This window comes from Cupressus sempervirens, chromosome 7 (genome assembly GCF_028749045.1).
Source record: "Cupressus sempervirens isolate cs-2001-9-10 chromosome 7, ASM2874904v1, whole genome shotgun sequence".
Classification (NCBI taxonomy): Eukaryota; Viridiplantae; Streptophyta; class Pinopsida; order Cupressales; family Cupressaceae; genus Cupressus; species Cupressus sempervirens.
The window spans coordinates 744818170-744838768 of NC_143124.1; the positions used below are offsets into that span (position 1 = coordinate 744818170).

At 33.4% G+C, this 20599-nt stretch overlaps 1 protein-coding gene across 1 annotated transcript; it reads right to left on the reverse strand.

The window, feature by feature from the left end:
- Positions 1 to 487: 487 nt before the first annotated feature.
- LOC149549414 (GDSL esterase/lipase At2g04570-like) lies at positions 488 to 4216 on the reverse strand. Its single transcript, XM_089794913.1, has 5 exons — positions 3764 to 4216; positions 3547 to 3677; positions 2228 to 2461; positions 1897 to 2155; positions 488 to 1117 (listed from the first exon to the last, which is right to left on the reverse strand). The coding sequence occupies exons 1-5, from the start codon at positions 4029 to 4031 to the stop codon at positions 924 to 926; spliced, it is 1086 nt and encodes a 361-aa protein (XP_089651039.1). The 5' UTR covers positions 4032 to 4216; the 3' UTR covers positions 488 to 923.
- Between the last annotated feature and the right edge of the window lie 16383 nt (positions 4217 to 20599).

Below are 20599 nucleotides of genomic sequence, written 5' to 3' on the forward strand. Positions count from 1 at the left end.
TGAGCACTTCGCATTTTACAATCTTACACAAAAATTTCAGATCACTGTCAAGTTTTATAATATCTCCCTTATGAGGTCCCTTATGTATAATTACAGTTTTTAGAAAATGGGCCAAAAATATATTGAGATCCATTATTATAATGTAGCATCACATAATTGATTTCTTTTTTAGATTTAAGGTATACATTTCATTCAATTAAACTACTTATCTACATTAACAATTTTAACTTCACACTTATTAGTACAATATCGATTTGATCATTATACCAACTAGTAAGGGAAGTATACTAATAGTCATTATAGGACACCTCCAAAGTCTAAACTACATATTAGATTTTAACAATTTTTATAGTTGTCTACATATGCAACTTAATTACTTGAAAAAATGACTTTTGAATGAGTATCCTGCTATTAGATTATCTACACATTGATTGTCTATACACTTAAAATAAATTTGCAATTAATCTAACACTTTTACACAAATATCCCAACAATACAAAAATATTCATATAATGATACCAATAAATTTGTCCAATTGATTTAATTCCTATCTTTTTTTCCCCCAAAATATAGATAGCTCTTAGCTTGTAAACAATTTTCCATTAAACTTTTCATTTGCTACACATTTATCAAAACAGTTATTGAAACGATAATTAACATTTCAATTACTACGAGTACCCTTACCCTTTTCCCTATGTAGTAATGTAGCTTATCTTCCAACATCTGCCCGCCAGAAAGATGCATGATCCAGATGACAGCAACATTTAAAAACGCCAGAGCTAATTACTATCATTGTTCAGTAATAAGAGCGAAAGGATATATTGTAAACCCACTTGTACAAATAGTACACTAAATATGGTCGTACACTACATTTAATAATTCCTGAAAAAATCTAATCACCAGCTGGTCGAAGTAATCTCAAATCAGAGAAGCTTGGAAATGTAGTTCTCTAGCACAAGATTGGCGGTCAATTGATAAGTTCTCTCTGTAGAATGAACAGCATCCCAGAAAACAGACTTGGATGCATCTGAACAAGTAACTGGAGTAGCTGCATTGCAGGTTGGACCGATCTCAACTAATCCTGTGCCACAGCATCCCCTGTCCCATTTCTCAAACCCTACATACAGCATCCACAAAAGATACCTATCAGAGATTTCGCTTTTCTTAAAGTTTTCTTACAATATCATTAAGTTTTCAAGTTTCATAATATATAGAAATTCTTTCACAATTTCATAATCTATGGAAATTGTGTACATCAAAGTTTCATTAAATGGGTCTTTCATTACATGGAAGAGACCGAGGAACTATGGAGGATTCTAATTAAGTAAAGTGGGATAGGTCTTCAATTCTTATCACAAAATACTATCAAAGTTAAGATTTTCTTTTACAAAGTCTTAAAAAATGATAGCATATGTGCTAATAGTTGATCATTGTTTAACTTTCTTGGTTGTTGAGTTGGTCTATTTGTGTAAGAAGTACTATTTTTTTGGTGAGTGGCGATTGGGGGGAACATAATGGGGAACATAACATTAGAGATTCTGGGCAAATATTGTGGAAAAGCCCAAAGACTAGCTTTTAGCTCTTCACTTACCTACAGAGATTCACCGAAAAAAGGACACATTTAAACCTACAAATTAGAAGTTCTAAGTAGACAAAGTTAGTCTAGACTGCTACTATGTCTCTTTCCCTATTATCAGACACACAGATAAAATAGTTCTTATTCTCTAACTATTACTTCCTCCGTCCATATAATAGATAGTGTAGGAAACATGATCATTTTTGCTCTCTTAACTATTACTTCATCCTACTCATTTAATCATTTAGCATGTTTCTAACAGACATCATTAAAAAACCTTAAACAATTTGATTTAAAAATGCAACATCTTCAATTCATACCATATTTGGATGGATTTTTCACAATGTCCAAGAAGCTGTAGTAAATATCAATGTAAACCACTCTAATACCAGGGAGGCGAGCTGTGAGTTTATTCAGAGCAGATTGAAGTTTTGTGTTATAAGAAACAGAGATCTGATTTAATCCCTCAATACATCCATTCAAATCTGACTGTCCCAATAATGTTTTCTGAAGGGGCACACATCCCATTGGCGGTAGCCCATAGACTCCAAACTTGCGGGCACCCAGATTGTACATAACCTGCTCAAAAAAATCCCATCAGTGCTTATAAATGAAGCTGAAATGTGATCCTAAGAACTTTTTTATTTGTACCTCAATGAATGTGGTGTATGTCCGTTGCAGAAAGTCAATGTACTGTGCAACACTGAAAAGATTTCTTCGTGTAGGAAGCAAGAAATAATTGTCCCCAAAATCATTAGTGCCTGCAACGCTCAAGTATATGGCTTCCCCAATTATATCTGACGCCTTTTCTGCTCCCACCAGATCTGCCAAGCGAACCTTATACTGTCTGAAGTTTTCCACTTGTTGCCAAATGGGTATCACATTCTGTAACATAAAAGATCAAAGATAAATGTTCTAAGTTCCAATAGTTTTCTGATCTCTACTTTATTCTTTCACTCTAATGATAGCTAGTATGGGACCATGGGTCGTAACATTAAACATCAAAGGTAAAAGTTATATATAAGTTTGGAACATTTTTCTTCACTCTACTCCTTCCTTTCATGGGAACAATGGATTGTGTAATATGATTTGAGATTTTGGATGATAATGAGCACTACTAAGAAGTTGCTAATTTCTGGTATCTAGAATTTCTGTAAGTGAGTCAAGAGCTTAAAGCTAGCTTTTTAGCATTTTCCGAGCTATCTGTGGAACTCATAAAGTGTAAGTGTTATTTTAAAACATTTGCTGTTATGTTCACTCCTACAGCAGCTCACCTAAAAAAGAACATTTTGCACAAATGGACCAATCAGCAACTAAGAACACTAAAAAAGGATCAAGTATTAGTATACTTGTGATTGACTATTATTGGTACATGTGCTATCATTTTTTGGAACTTTGTATAAGCCATGAGTGGAAGAGATCTATAACAGTAGAGGGAAGGATCATTCGAACATTGGCTGCAACAAGGTCATCTCCCCTAAACATCAGCATTTGTTTTTTTATTTTCTGCATGTTTTGTAATAAAAAACAAAGAAAAAAATACTGTATTTTTGGAGATTCTAAGAAAAACAAAATTTGACTTTAGGTGCATTCTGTCTAGAGCATAGAGGCACCACTGGTTTCTTTCATCCAAACAATAGATTATGTGATATGAGACTATAATGAGTATATCATAATGTAAACTAAAAATATACAACTAACATTCTGAAATTTAATTTACAGAACTCTAACTCAAAAATACTTTCATTGATGAAATAATAACTATATGAAATGTAATTTCTTGTTTCTGAATTATGATTGTGTATCTTTTGAATCAAAATTTCAGAGTCACATTCTATGAACCATCATCAGAACAAGAGAACTGACCCTAAAAGTTGACTCAAAAGATGCACACAATCATAATCCACAAATAAAAAATCACTACTCTAAATTGTGAAAACACTCTTGCAACTATATATGAAATGCCTTACACTGAGCTCTGCAGTGAGATTATCTAAGCCAGATCCAGCTGAAGCAAAGCTGACGCCTGTGAGAAGATCTTGGGTGGTGATTTGAGAGTCCAAAAATGGCGGCAGTGTCTCTTTCAGACCCAACCCTTGAGCTTCACATCAAAATGCTTGTGAAAACACGTAATAAAAGTTAAAAAGAAGTTGTGAAATGAAGAAACCAAGTGAGTTCCATACATACAGATGAAATCTGCTGAGAGTTTTCCATTAGAGAAGCGGCCTGTGGGTTTGCCACCCATGAAATCTTGACCGTACGGAGGATTGTTGGCTCTCACAGACGTGGGTATGAAGTCATTGTTGCCTGGATCAAAGATGGAGTCACCGAATGTAAAGAGAGCGGGAACTTTGGCCTGAACATTATTTGCTCCTTCAATAGTTATGGCTGCAGATATCATGAATATAAAACAGAATGTGGGGAAAATGTATAGGCGGATTTTCGAAGTCCACATGTTTGGTGATTAACAGTGTGAGTACTGCTTGGCCTGGATCACCAGAAAGTTTCTGCGAAGATATGAGCGGGCAACCCAATTAGACTTTGCAGGAAATATTTATTGTAATGTTTGTAGGTCATTGAAGGCTCCCAGTTTCATTCAAGTTGATTGACTCATTCACTGAAATACGTACAGGTGAAGAGCTGGATGCAGCGAGACATTACATTGTTTTATCTCAATGAGAGAGACTTTCTGTTCGAATTAATAGCGATTCTACCCACACATTTGGTATTAAGTCTTAACTACCTAAACCAATGCAATTCGGCAACGTCTATACAGCCACGAAAATGCACTTCCTTACGAAGGAGAGGACTTAGAATTTTTTTTGATAAGTTAGAAAAAACAATGTAAAGGGAGTTCATTTTGCAATTCACCATAGGCGAAGCGTACCAGCAGGAAGATGTTTATTCGGGCATTTCAAAGTGTGTGACTGTAGTGAAAATAATAGCATAGTTGTACTTTTTAAATTTAATTTAGCCATTAAACTTTTAAAAAGTCTTGTGGATGCTTTTTCCAAATTATTTGACTTTTCCGGGACATCTTTGGAAACTTATCTTTAGTTCTTTTGTAAAAATTAATGGAAACTTCTTTTTTTAATTAAAGGTATTTTTCTATTAATAAATAAAAATAATATATTAAGATTACAATTTACAAAAAAGGATAGAGGGATACAAGATCATCTTACGAGACTTCACATGTCCGAAGTTGGAATCAACAACTATTCATCAAAAAAATTTATAAAAAGCTAAAGCAGTGCCCTTTTCGAGTTGGCCATCTCACCTCCACGACTGGACTATTCCAAGCTCGCCAATCCCAAGGATGACTGAAGATTAATAGAAAATTATCTTTTAGTTCTATTGTAAAAATTAATGTTTGAAATTTAATAATTTATTTGACTTTTATTATTATGTAATTTTAATTGATAGGGGTTTACATCTTGGACACTGTGGAGAAGGGTATTGGCTAAGGTACAATTTCAACGTCATCTCTTATCATATTGGAGCATTACTCTCCACAAGACTTGGACTTAATCTGTAACAGATTTTTTTGTAAACCATTCAACTTCATCAATAACAATGACGAACTTTTAATTTCAATTTTTTTTTACAAATGTTTTGCGTGTGTGTGTGTGTGTGTGCGCGCGCGCGCGTGAGAGAGAGAGAGAGAGAGAGAGAGAGAGAGAGAGAGAGAGATGATGAATGAATATCTTTCTAATACATACTTGTGTATGTATGTATTAGAAAGATGATGAATGAACATCTTTCTAATACATACATGTGTATGTATGTATTAAAAAGATGATATATATATATATAAGAAAAATGATGAATGAATATATATATGTATGTATGTATGTATTAGAATGATATACATGATATACATACATACCTATATATATACATATATATTAGAATGATATACATAACATACATACATATATATATTCATTCATTCATTCATCATCTTTCTAATATATATATATATATATATATATAAGCATGTTTTATTCATATTTTCAAACAAATTTTTAAAATTTTCTTATATATTTACAAAAATTCCTATTTTTTATATAGTTGTTCCTATTCTTGTCTCCTATTGGCCCCTACTCTAAAAAAATGGTCTTTGAAACCCCTTCGTCATCCCGTTGTGGTTGAAGTCATGGTTAACATAGAGTTTTTTTTAATGTTTATATAGCTTCTAGCTAATGGCAAATAGAATGCACCCATACCTAAAAAAACATTTGAAGTCTATTTTATTTACTCACTATAATGGTGCATTCTAGTTGCACCATAGACATGTCATGTGTATAAACATCTTGTACCATTAATCGTTATTGCTAACTTCTCACACCTACATATCTTACATCAAAATTTAACATTTTTCTTTGTTTCATCTTTGCATACAACTTAATTGGCGACAACTATTATTTTCACTTCTTCGTAGTACAAATGAATGTTGTGGGATATGCAAGTGTTAGAAAGTGGTTATTTCAAAATGTCATTTAAAACATGTTCCCCACTCCCTACCTTACCATTTGTTTTATTAATAACTAATTTCTCCAACAACCATCATATCATTAATAGCTAGATATATTGTTTCATTAAGATCCATTAATAGCTAGAGATACTATTTCACCAAGAGATATTGTCAATGGGACAAGCTAATCTCCAGAAAAATGTCCATGCTATGTATACGTCCACTAGACATACCATATCATATCCATCTCTGTGTCATAACATGACTCGTGGAAGATTAAATAAAAAAGCCATGCCCATATTAAAAGGGATAAGGAGGACAATAGACAAACTTTTTCACCTAATTTCATGAGTCAGATCTTTTTTTAAAAAATTGTCTCACTTAAAATAATTTGAATAATATTAATTTTAACATCTTTTGAACAGATTTGAATGTGATTCAAATGCATTGGCGAGAATTTTTTCTCTAGAAGCTCATAGAGCGGACATGGAGGAAGGAGTAATGTGTTACTTTGTGGTGATTGATTAGAGAAGTATTGTACATACTTCATAAATTCTTTGGGGTTCGGGGCATCACCCTGAAAAAAAAATTTGGGCTACTATTCGCCAATGGTCGGCTACTATTTGCTAATTGGCTATTATTTGTATTCACCAATTTATGACCAACGTGTTGTAACTAATTTTAACCCTAAAGCAGGAAAAATACTTGTATAAAAGGGCTTAAGGTTAGGGATTGTCTGATAAGGTGTGATGTGAAAATTGGTTTTTGCTGCGATATTGAGTTGTAAGGGATTACGGATTGTAATTAGGTTGTAATCATTGGATCGTAATAATATTGGACTTGTTGTTTGGTGGACGTAGCCCAAGGATTGAGTGAACCACGTTAAATCTTGGTGTCTTGTGTTCTTTTCTATGTGATCTATTATTTTATGATATTGTTTATATTTGCATGTATTTGTTATTTATGTCTGTGGTTTTAATCCTAACATATTTGCGGACCCACCATGCAAAAAATATGGGTGCCCTTCTTGTCAAAATGTTGTGGATTGATGGGAAATGGATTGTTTTATTGTTTTTCATGATCTCTCCCATGGAAAAGCCCTCACAACTATGCTTTGAAGTTTCATTTGCCTTCGTAGTAAATTTTCTTTTTCTTTTTCTTTTTTGTTTTCATTTTGACTCTAAAAGGCAAGATTGTAATATGTGATAGAGGAAAAAATGCCTGTGTGAAAAATGGTTGTCATAAAATCTGTCATTAGCATACGTATGATAATGGCAAACATAGAGGGTGAAAATATGGTCACCCTTCTTGTCCATTTGATTGATTTTTACTACCATGAAGAAAGATTGAAAAAAAAAAAAGTTTGGGCTTATATTAAGTATACCAATTAATGTTCAAATTGATATTATCAATGATACATAATCCCCCAATGAAAAACAAATGTAACCATATGTCTAAATATTGCAGATTTTGATTTAAAAATAAAATGTGCTTATACTGCTTTTTTTATGATGTGTGTTTATGTTGGAGAGTCACTGATCTAGTTCAAAGGATTCATTATGTCAAGGAGTGATTGACTGTCTTTTACGAGCATTTGATTGCTTCTAATCTCTTTCTCTCAACGGTTTGGATGATGGGATGCAGTTGGCAGGATGATTGTATCTCTACGAGAAGATCTAATCCTCCTCATCTTTGTCGTGACTTTATCTCAATAACAATGCTCTTCTTTCTTTTATTGACTTCAATTTTTTGTATTCTTTCTCCTTTCTATGTTTTATTGATCTAAAATCTGGCATGCAAAATTGGATATTGGAAATTTTGGTCTAAATCATAAGAAAACTATTTTTTTGAGCAAGGGAGTCAAGTTTAGTAGTCTTCTAAAGGTGGTTTTGTTGAAATTGGTGACAATCTATTGCGGCCAATGCAAATATTGTTCACATGATGAAGACAGATTGAATGTGATTGTGGTCATGATGTTCAATTCTAAGATTTCTTCCATGTTATTATCTCAACTTGTATTATATTTTCTAAATTTTTTAACTTAATTTTTATTTAAGCTACTTTTCAATTACAATGCATAAGTTTTTTACTTAGCTTGATTTTTTGGATGGAAAATACCGTGTTAGGATTTTGTCTAAAACTAATATAAAAAGGTATATTTATATTCAATAGCAATGCCTTATTTTTAGATCTTGATTGGAAATCAATTAAATTTATGTTTGGGGATTAAATATTTCTATTAAAGATTTTTTTCTAATTTGTAACTTTTTATTGAATTAATAATAAGCCATGTCAATCTTCATATTTGATCAATGCTTGTGAGTCTCTTTTTCCTGAATATGTGAGGTGTTCTATGCTTGTGGGTCTTTGTTTTATGTTTGCGTATAGTGTTTTATGTGTTGCTTGGGAGGTGTAGATTAGAAAGTATTTCATTGAGCACAATAAGCATTGCACTATTGTGTATTGTACAATACTTTTGACATGAAGTTTTAGTTATTTTAGGCAAATATGTGGTAATAGTGTAAATTATATATTTAAAGAGTTTATTATTAAAACAAGGTTATTGGTGTAGATAAAAATAAAATTATATTTAGAAAGAATTAGAACTAAAAATGTGTTTTACTATAAGTGAGTGGTAGAAAAAAGAACATTAATGGTAGATGTTGATATGTATATCAAATTGTAAAAATTATTTAGAAGTACATGACCAAATGTATCTTATTTAAAAAATAATATGCAAATCAATAATTTGTTTGTGTTTCAATTATAAAATTTGAGTAGAATTCATTCATCTATTTTATAATTTTTGTTGAGATATATTTGTGTGAGCTTCTAGTTGTACAATAAAACTAATGGATTTGACTTAAGAACTATATAATTTACATTCTAAAAAATGTGATAGTACTATTAGACAAAACAATACTCTATCTAATTTAGAACATATACTTAATAGAACTCATACTTTGAAGTCTTCCATTAGAAATGTTTAATTATAAGAGCTAAAATGGGACGAAAAAATATAGATGGAACAATATAATATAAAAATTAGTAAATAGAATATTATTTAGTATGACTTAACAAATAAAACATATATAAAATTTATAGTTATTATTATATGGTTTCAATAAATTAAATTATGGTTAGAAGATTTAAATTTCAATGAAACCTAATAAAAATATTTATAGAAGTTGAGCTAAGCATGTTATTTATGGAAACAAGGACAATTAACTTACATCATTTTAGATAAGAAATTAATTAGTTGTGACAAAGATTCCTCTTACTACCTATCAAAATATAGAAAAAGTTCACTTCAATATTTACAGAATACAATGAAGATATTCAAGAATACATTTTTCAATGTATGCAACTCTCAAGATTGATTTTCTAAAATTATATGTATTATTTAAATATAAAAATTTACTTTTATAACAAACATAGCTCAATTATAAATAAAAAAGATCTAATTAATACATTGGGGAATATAAACTCTCTCCCAAAAACACATTGTAGTCCACATTAATGTCATTATTTCAATTTATAATTGATATATACCTAAGAAAAACACTCTAAAGACAAAATAGGTTTTTTTGTTAATACTCAATCAAAATGAATAAAAAATAAATATTGACAAAAATACAAAAAAGTATTTTAAAAATAGGATATAGTATTGTGTTGTTGCATCTCATGAACCAATTTAGTAGAATGATCAACAAAATCACATTGGCATAATAATCATATTAAAAAGAAAATCTAAGCATATCTAAAGAATGGTAGGAGAAGGTTTGGTTTCGGGTGGGGAAGATTGTGGTTTAATTTAGGGATGCATATATTAAGGTTTCATTGTGATTTCTAGGCAAGGTCCAAATGGATGTACAATAAGTGCAAAATAAATACTAGGATAATTTAGAAAACAAGCTTCTAACAAATTATTAGCTATAATAATGTAATCTCGAGTGTCTAACATTGAATAAATAACTCCAGATTACTCAAGTAGATATGAGACTTTTAATCGACATAAAACATATATAGATCAAATGGTATGCAATCAATTTTATATTGAGAGGCCTTAATATTGCATATGAACTTATTAATGATTAGTTTCCTAACTCTATTAGTATTTACCTAAGAACTCATAACTAGTACTTATTTATCATATATATAATCTTTAATTATTATTTTATATATTAAAAAGCAACCAAAATTGGGGTTGACCCAAAACAAAAAAACCAAGGCTAATAGTTAAGCAAAATTCATTACCATTAGATTACCCAACCTCTTTCTTGGATACCAAAATCCCCCAAACTAAAATTTTTATGTATTTAAACTTACTACAACTATTAACAATGATATTTTCAGAATTATACATAAAACTAGCCTCATAAACATCTATGGGCAATAAATAAGTGCAATAATTAACATCAAAGTAAACCCTTTGGGCCAAGGAGAAACTATCTATTATAACCAAAAATAATTAAAAGCATATGAATAGGAGCCAACTCTCCTTGTTCTGGTTCATCAGGTTCTCCAAAAGCTAGCACAACTAATGATTTGCAAGGAATTTGTACAATGATCGAGTAGTATCCATGTCTTTGGATTGTATAGTCTCCTCCTTCCTAGCTTGAAACAAGTGTAGGATAGTAGCAACATAATGTATCAATTGCACTAAGAAATTGGCAACCTTGTCAAATTTGTCCTCCAGGTCCTCATTTTTCTTGATTAGGCTAGTGATGGATTCCTCCAGTTTACTAATATCCAGATTATCCCGATGTTGTTTTATAGTATCAAATTTCCCCAAAGTAGTTTCCTTCTTTTGAATGTCAACCCCACAATATTCTCTTCTTTTTGTTTATCTCCCTCCATAGGTTCCACCCCTTGGGTCTAACTAACCACATTAATGACTCTAACAAGAGAATTAATTGTTCCCTACTCACCCACATCACTCTCTTTTATAGACTCTAGAGTGTTAGCCTCATGTTTAAAGGTATCAAACACATGTGAAGATATATGGTTATCCTGATCGCCACCCATGTCCTCCTCATTCTTCTTGTTGGTGTTTTGAAATGTCATGGTTTCAAATTATCCTGATGAGAACAAGATACATCTAGGGACAACTACTTCCCATTTGAAACATATCCTTTTAGACTTCAGGCCAACTATAAGGCTAGACCCTTCTTCTACTTCAAACTCTGCAAAACCTAGGTGGGTGGACCTCAGATTCTTTATATGGTACTAGTATTCAAAGAATAGACTAAATCTAAATAAAGCATATTAAACCCTTATATCTTCGACACTTATGCAAAGATCATAGACATGAAATAGCTAATAACATGACCTAAGAAATTGATAAGCTAAGTGAGAGCATCCTTTAAGCTCTTAAATGGAAAGGGAAATGGATGATTATAATTTTGATTTTAGAAAATCCCCAAAATATGTAGCAGTAAGAACAAGTTGATCCTGTAGCTGATCAATGCCTTATCTAATGGGAAATTCCACTAATCACACATATACATCTATGATAGTAGTGACATATTCCATACATCAAGATATCATATCTATCCTTATCACTTTGTGAATTAGACATCGATGTTCATAAAGACCTCATTTCTCATGAAGTATCCTTCTCAAACAACCAACAACCCTGTCAAATTCATCAAGCATTTACTTGGCCCTTTGTTCCAACAACAAAATATATCAGACATACAACCTTAAGGGGATGCAAAAGTGTTTAAGTTCTTTGTTCCTAAACCTCAAAAAATTGTAGATTATAGAGATAGGAGACAATAATTAGAATGAAACTAAGAAGATTCATTCTCATTTGTATTCATTTATTTGAAACATTACATTCTAGATGTATGCAATCAACTCATGAAATCACTAAATAGATAAAAACTATCTATATAGCTTAACTACTACTATTCATACAAGAGAAAAATGTTGAAGAATGTGGTGGAATCATAGCTCTCAAAATCCAACAATGTGGTCTCATAGACAAATTGGAACCAACCCTTATAACGGATGAGAAAGAAAAAGATATAGGAAAGGAATGAAATCACAGATCTGATCTAGAAGTGACATGTGTCCACTTGAATTTTCATTCCTTGCTGTTGTAAAGAATCACTCATCTTTCTACCTCTAAAATATGATATGATTCTCATCATTGTTATGTAACAAACTTGCAAATATCTCTTCATCCATTGAACTGACTTGGAGGTGACAAAATCCACCTATAACTACATTCATACTACCTCTAGCATTCATCCAATTCATCATTTCATCATACATCAAATCTGAACTGCCCCAATTGAACGAAACTAAAAAATGGGAATTTGAGACAAAATCTTGCATAACTTCAACCAGTGGCTTCCTGTGCAAAAACAAACCCAAAAAATGGAAAATTTTCTTTCTACTGATTTTGATAATATATAATAATCATATATCCGCTAATCGAAAATGCCCAAAATACCATTTTGAAAATCAAGTTCCTGTGATGGCTCTAGTCTGCATTTGCATTAAAAATTTATGCAAAATTTTTTAAAATTTCTAAAGTTAATACTTTAGGGTATATACTTTTTAAATTTAAAAGACCTGCATGTCCACTTTTTAGGAAAATAATAATAAATTATTATTTTAGGAAATTTGATTTTCCCTCTATCTATGCAATTTTGGGTCAAACTAGGTTTGATCGACTATGCCACATGGTAGCATGCCATTGGTCGGCGTCTACCATGTCACCTACCACCTAGGTGTTGGAATTTACAAGTGGAAAGATTTACTTCTAAGAGGGGGGTGAATCGGAAGTAACTAAATTTAACCTTTTCAAAATCTTTTAGCTGAAAACATTCACATGCATCTAGTTCATCTAATAAACATGAAAGTAAAGACATGCATGAAAATAGATAAAACAAGAATTTGGTAACCCAAAAACCCTCCAAAATGAGAAGGTAAAACTGGGGTGGGGATGACACCCACAAAGTATCACTGCAGCAATATGTAATTGTCTAAGGTTACAAAGTTTGACCACTTCCAATGGTCTACCTTGTGAAAGGCATGTCATGCTAAAGACTTTACACCCTATTAAAAGCAGCATGTTTAAAGGATTTACAAACATTCTCTTGGAATGTTACCCTATTAAAGGATTTATAATCCTATTGAGGATCTACAATATGCCTATTAAACCTATATAGCTATTAAGCCAACCTATCATCATAGGATTTCCATTCTTACGATACAATGCTTAGAAAGTATAGAAGAATATCTTGACCTGATAACTTGCAATCTTCAATTGTTGATTCTAGATCCTTGTTCTGCTTTATCTGCTTTGATCCTTGCTTGATCTAATTTGTCTCTCCTCCAAATCCTAATTACACTGTTCTGATCAACTAACTTTTGCAATGCTGCTCTGTTCTGTCTAAGTCTTTAAGCACCCCTCTAAACTTCACTATAATTCACCCATACACTTCTCACATGGACACACATAATGGGGTATTGTCCTCCTTTTAAAGACTTCCAAACCTTAGGGTTAGGTATGAATCTATGATCAATATTTACTCTTCATTTCTCGCTCAATTCTTGCACTTTTCCTATTGGTTGCATGCCTTCTCCATTTTTCTTATTGGTTGCATGATGATTACATAGGAAACACAAAAGATTCAATCTTATCTTTAGGATCCTTTGAGATTCATCCTATGTCAGCTTCAAAAATGGTTTACATCTGAGTTTGTGAAGATACAAAATCATATGTTGATTCTATGTTACTCGACACTTACTAATTGTTGATGCTTGACACATACATAAATTCTATTTCACTCAGCTCCTATAGTAATTATGTTTCGCTTGGCATCTATACTTTGCTCAGCACGTATAGTGACTCGACATTTGAACTTCGCTTGACACCTAAAGATCACTCGGCACCTAAAGTTTACTGAGCACCTATTGAATTCTATGGCTTGGCAAACACTACAGCTCGTCTTATGTATCATACTTGGCATCATCTTAAGAATTTGGTTAAGTGTGCTGACACTCAAATGTCAAAACCAATCTAAGACTAACAATCTCCCCCTTTGACATGAGTGGCAAAAACACTTAACTAGGCATTATGAATCTTATCTCTATGAGTATGATACATATTATGTTTGGCATAAGTACAAAACTTCAAAAACTTGTTCAAAATTTTGTATACCTCAAAAGTTTTGTGACTCCCCCTAAGCTGATGTGCCATTCCTGCAACCAAAATTCCATTCCTATTTATGCTGAATTTTTCTCATGCTGATGTGTCTGATACTCTTTGCTTTGTCATTCTTTTGCCTCTATTTTTGTGTACCCTATTTTTTCTTTATTTGTACTACGCATCTGCTCCCCTTTTCACATCTTCTTGCAGTTTTGCATCCCTTTGGCTTTCTCAAAAATTCAAAATTTTATATCTCCCCCTTTGGATATGTCTCCCTTTATTTACACATCCATTCTTATTATCTCCTATGGGTATATCTCCCCCAAAATGTTATATCTCCCCCTTTTTGACACTTATGTCAAAGGGTCCTAAGGATGAATATAATATTTAGTGAAATTTTTTTTGTTTACCTCCATTATCATCTTTAGAGAAGCATCCCAATTGTTCAATGCTATTTCCAGTGATTTGTGCTGGATGGTTGTCTTTGCTGCAAGATGTACAAGGCCTTCTAATGTAGAAAGATTAGGACCTTTCTTTAAAACATTTTCTGCATAGGCATGTTCCTTATGTAGTACTTCTAGATGGGGAGTAATAGAGGATTGAATTTGCATTAATTTTGCCTTAATATTGGCCTCTTTTGCTATCCATACAACTAACTCCTTCTATATGTGAAGTGTAGTTTCAAAATGCTTCTCACTTTGAGCTGGATCTTTGGGTAGATGTGTGCTAGCAATCTTGAGATTTCATTCCAAGCTCAGTATCCTTTGGCTATATTCTTGTGTGAAATATGATGAGTCACACAATTTTGAGTACAATGAGAATACATTCCCAAATACTATTTTCACTTTTTCAACTTTCTTAGCCAATTCTACTTGTGAAAGTGCTATCTCACTAGGTATCTTCTCATTGACTTTCATTTGAAACTTCTTTTCAGACCATTCTAATAATTTGACATTTTTACCAAGGTCTTCATTTTGTACCTAGTCCACTATGTTGGAAAATTGCTTCATGACAGGCTTGGTTTCATCAGGTACTTGCAAGCTGAATGCATCAAGAAATATGTCTTTGATTTCCACTAATGATTGCTTATGTCTATACTCATTTCTGAGTATCTCTTGTTTCTTTCTTCTCTCTAGTGCCTCTTGCACTTCATTTATCTGAGCTAGGTTCACTGTTTTGGAGTCATAACTGGGTATGACTATTTCTTCATCAAGTGCAGGGTCTCCATAGTGAAGTACTCTTGCAACCTTGGTAGAGCTCGAGCCTGGTGTTGAAATCTACAGTGATATTGCATCAATGCTTGACTGCTTGGTAGGAGTCCCTGTAGTAGGCAAGTTTACCAATGTTTGTATTGCCTCTTGCTCCTTTTGTTTGGGGGTTTTCAGCTCTTCCTTCTCCTCTTCTCTATTTCCTTGATCAATAATGATGATTTGAGAAGGTGCACCTTGGCTTTGTGCAATAGGAACATCCTGTCCTGTTTGTTTATTTGTTGGCTTCTTAGTAGTTGTTGTCACTTTTATTGCAGTATCAACCTTAGCAATTGTATCCTGTGTTTCTTGCTCTTTAGGTTGATCTACTATAGCTGTGGGAGGCTGTGAAGGTGGTTCTTGTGTGTTCACCTTCTCCCTTGTGATTTCTGCTACAACCTTTTGTAATTCTTCCACACTTACCAAAACTGGATTAGTGCATAGCTGTAATTGCAATGTAGTTTGGTGAAGGATCTTTTTGAGATCCTCTATAGTTAAAGAATTAATGTTCTGTCCTAAGGTGTTAGGAACATCCTTTACAATTATTTATTTTGTAGGTGTTGTATGTGGAGGACTTGGTGGTGGCATTTGGGTGTCTTGGACACTCTGTTCTGGCTACTACTTCTCAGTTGTTGCCTCTTCACCCTGTGTCTTCTCCACTGTTTCCTCTTCTTTTTCTTTCTCCACCTCCTCCTCTTTTTCATTTTCCTCTTCTTCTTCATCATTTCTTCCTTCAAATGGGTCTTCCTACCCTTCCTTAACTATTTGAAGTCCATATATAACCTTCCACATAAGAGTGGATTTCTGCACAACATCCTAAATTTGGTTTTGCAATATACTAAAGGCTTTGTATTTGGGTGCAAATTTGCTCCCATGTTTCTTGCTAGCCTTTGTTATTTTTCTTTTAGTTAGGTCTAGCATTACATGAGCCAATGTAGACTCCCTTATATCCTTTTCCATATTAAGGCAGTAATGCCATTTATTTTCTACTAATGAGCTTAGCTCTTTAGGCATTGAATTATCTAGTTCAAGTGGAGTGGTCTTGAACTTAGCCATCATAGTGTAAATGGACTCTTCCACTATGTTTTGTTCTTCCCTTGACAATTTGTTAAAATAAGTGGTCTTCAAACTAGTTAAATTTTCTTTGTCTCTAATGTTATTGCAAATGCTTTCTAATTTGGACTTGGTAGAACTTCTTACCAATATGAATTGCTCATCATCAGACTCTATCCTTTCTTCGTCTGATTCAGGAGGTGCAAAATATTTTCTTCTCTTCTTTGATTCTACAAGCCCTCCTTACTCTATTGCCTTTTGTTTCTCCTATTCTTTTTCCACTTGGGTAGTTGCCCTAGTATCTGCCCTTGTAGTTGGCTTGGCTAGGCTTGGCTTTGTTGCTTTCTTCTTCCCCTTTGGTTGTGCAACTGGCTATTTTTATGTTTTTCTCTTCTTTGGTTCAACCTTTGGTGCTTCTTGCTCGGCACCTTTCTCTTATTTAGCATCCTCACCCATAACTTGGGTTAAAGCAAGTGGTCCCTAACCTTGTTCCTCTTCATCATCCTCAGCTTCTTCACCTTTTTCTTCTTCTGCTTCTGTAGTACCCTCACCAAATTTGGCTTTGAGTTTCTTCACAAGCTTATCTTTCTTTTTCAGTGTGGAGGTAGTCTTTAAATCCATATCCAATTTTGACCTAACCACATCATAGGTTCCAAAATGTGGTGCACTTTTGTCCACGTCCTCTACTAGTAGTGCAGTTATAGCTACTAATGCCTCATCTATATTTATTTCATAACCAAGAGGTCTTAACCATTTGACTCTTGGTATGGTAGCTTGTATGTATGTATAGTCAATATCTACAAGAAAGCAAACATCATTTACATGTTTCTCTGCTAATGAAACTGGAATTCTTAACCTTTTCTTCATAGTCTTCTTGAAGTCTTCAAAATAACTAGTCATTAGGGTCTCAAAATTAGCTCCCATCTATTCGATATATTCGTTAACTTGAGCTATGATAGACTTGTTTTCTTTCCACACAACTTTGCCAAAAGAAGGAAACTCATTCTGTAAATAAAAGAATATGAAAATCAAAACAGCACCAAATTTGCATTGGGCTCCCTTGGTTCTCCTGATTGCTACTACATTTTCATTAATTTGTTGTAGTTGTAGTTTTGCAAGATCATAAGTATGATCATTTTTCACCAATTTGTAACCCACATCTACTGTAATGCAAGGCACACTATTAAGTCTACTAGATTGATAGAACTTATGTGTAATGACTCTAAAAACAAAGTCCACAAGAGTGTCTTGAATGGTATCAATTTTCATTCCTCTCTTGTTCCATTTGACACCAATATTCTTCTCAATTGCTTCCTTGGCATCACTTCTGAGGGTCTTTGGCTGATCTAGGGTTGGGTACCCTATCACTCTATGTATAATTCTCTTTGTGATTTTTACTGGACAATCCTCCAACCATAAGATTCCATCATGTATTCTACTAAGTACTAGCCTGATCCATTCAATCTTGAACATTATAGGGAATTCTATGGCACACGTTAAACCCTTCTTCTCAAAAGTATGATATTCCTCCTTCAACACTCCATTTTCACACAATTTTTCATAAGCTTCCCTCATTTTCATGTCTCCTATGGCTCTAATCTTGCAATTGTAGCATCGTCTAACATCCTGAACCATAACTACCTTAGGGGGTATGATAGATAGGGCTCTAGCTAGGTCATTTTTATATGCTACCTGTGGGCTTGGTCGAAAATCAGGTTGCTTAACCTCATTAGACACTAGCTGGATTTCAAATGACTCTTTGCCATGGGTTTTCCTAGAAGTTGAGGCCATTTGTTTGATCTAGGGTTTGTGAACAAAGAAAATATGAAACTGGGTAGCTCGACACAAACATAAATACCTCAAATTTGATGAAATTATGTTGAATTACTGTTGAAATCTTCTTAAACATTGGATTCTTTGCTATGAAGTTGCTTTGCACTCTTTCTCATCTTTGCTCTTGGTTCACAATGAAGAAAAATGATTGAAAACGTGATAATATAACCTATTTTTGTTGCATTTAATGCTTAGTGCATTTACAATTGTCCACTCGACTTCTAAAGGATTTCTACATTACTCAGCTTCCATTGGCTTTTCATCACTTGACATCCATAGGAGTATCCTTCATTCGGCTTCAACTAAAATTTCCTCTTTACTCAACTTCCACTATCAACTTGGCTCTAATTGATCATTCGACTTCTACTGTCTTTGATAGTCAACTCGGCATGTATTGGGATTTTACTCGGCCTTTGAGGGCAACTCGGCAACACTTGTGAAATCTTGAAATTTTAGCTTTGCATCTTTAATTATGTTGATTTATTCTGTTTAGTACTTTCTTGTTTAGGAATTGATGCATGATAAAGCTTTGTAAATCAGTCCCTCATGCCTTCTCTTTACTTAGTTTGATGAAGTGTGATCACTTGACCTGTTAGGTGAAGTGATCCCTTCATTTGATGTGCTACTTCCATCTTTCTTCTTCCATGTCTTATTCATCTCTCCTTTGATGTGTTCAACATCTATCTTCTCTTTTCCTTTGTTGAACTATGAGTTGGGTGCCTTTGATCTTGTTGGGAAATTCCTACTGACATGACCAGTCTTCAAGCAACTAAAACATGCGGGTTGACTCAACCATCTACTATAGTTTCCTCTGAAGTGTGTTCTTATGCAATTTTTAGGAATGTGTCCATATTCCTGACAGTAATGACAACTATACCTGGTGTTGTAATCCCAATTGTAGTAGTGTACATGGTTATTTCCCTTTGCTGGTTGATTAGGTGTCCACATAGGCTTTGATCTGCACTCAAAAGCTCTATGTCCATACTTTTTGCAATTGTAGCAGTGACCTTCAAATCTTGGTGTTCTGATAATTCTAGTCTTGCAATGATGTGCTTGATGTCCTTTCTTTTTACACTTATGACAATAACCCATATTCTTAGGTTTGTCATGCTGATGGGCATTCTTACTCCTGCATACATTAGAGGTATGTCCCTTTTTACCACAAAAATGACAAGTAGGTTTAGTGTTCTTACCTTTGTTACTTCTTTCTTCTGCAATCTTAGATGACTCTCCTTGTTCAATACTACTATATCCTAGTCCTAAAGTATCATTGCTAGCCCTTGGTGATTTTAGTAGTTGCTCAAAGTACTTGATTGCCTCATTAGGTTTGTTAAATCTCTCTACAATTTCCTTCTCTCTTTTCAGTTCATTTTGCAGTTGTTCATTTTACATCTTTAGTGTAGAGATCTCAATGTCCTTAACATTTAGTTCATGATGTGCATTCATCATCTAGCTTAGGGTGTCTAGCTGCATGTCTGAAATTATTGCAAGCTCAATTGACTTTTTTTCTAGTCTGTTGGCAAGGTTTCTCTTGTCTTCTTCTATCATAGCCTTATCTTCAACGGCTCTTTTCTTCTATTTAGTTACTTCACAAAGAATCATGGCTTGTCACTCTTGTTCAATCTTGAATGTTCTGATTTCTTCTACTTGACCTCTATTCTTCTCCATTAGGTCTACTATTGTTGCATCAAACTCTTTGGAATCTCTATTTGAAAACAATTTTGAGGTGTCAATCTCCTTGTATTATGTATCATTCTCAGCTATGGCAATGTATCTTCTTTTCTTTAAGGATTTTCTTAGTTCCTCCTAGCTTATTCTAAAGTATGTAAATAAAGTTGTGTATCAATTGCCTGATTCTCTATGATCTTGCCAAGTTTGTAGACTTCTATTTCTAGATCTTTTCTCCAAACTGTAAGGCTCCTCCTTGTGAGAACTTGGCTCTGATACCAATTGCTGAAATTTATAAGTGGGAAGATTTACTTCTGAGAGGGGGGGTTAATCAAAAGTAACTAACTTTAACCTTTTCAAAACCTTTTAGCTGAAAAAATTCACATGCATCTAGTTCATCCAATAAACATGAAAGTAAAGATATGCATGAAAATAGATAACACAAGAATTTGGTAACCTAGAAACCCTCCAAAATGAGAAGGTAAAATTGGGGTGGGGATGACACCTACAAAGTATCACTGCGGCAATATGTAACTATCCAAGGTTACAAATTTTGACCACTTCCAATGTTCTACCCTGTG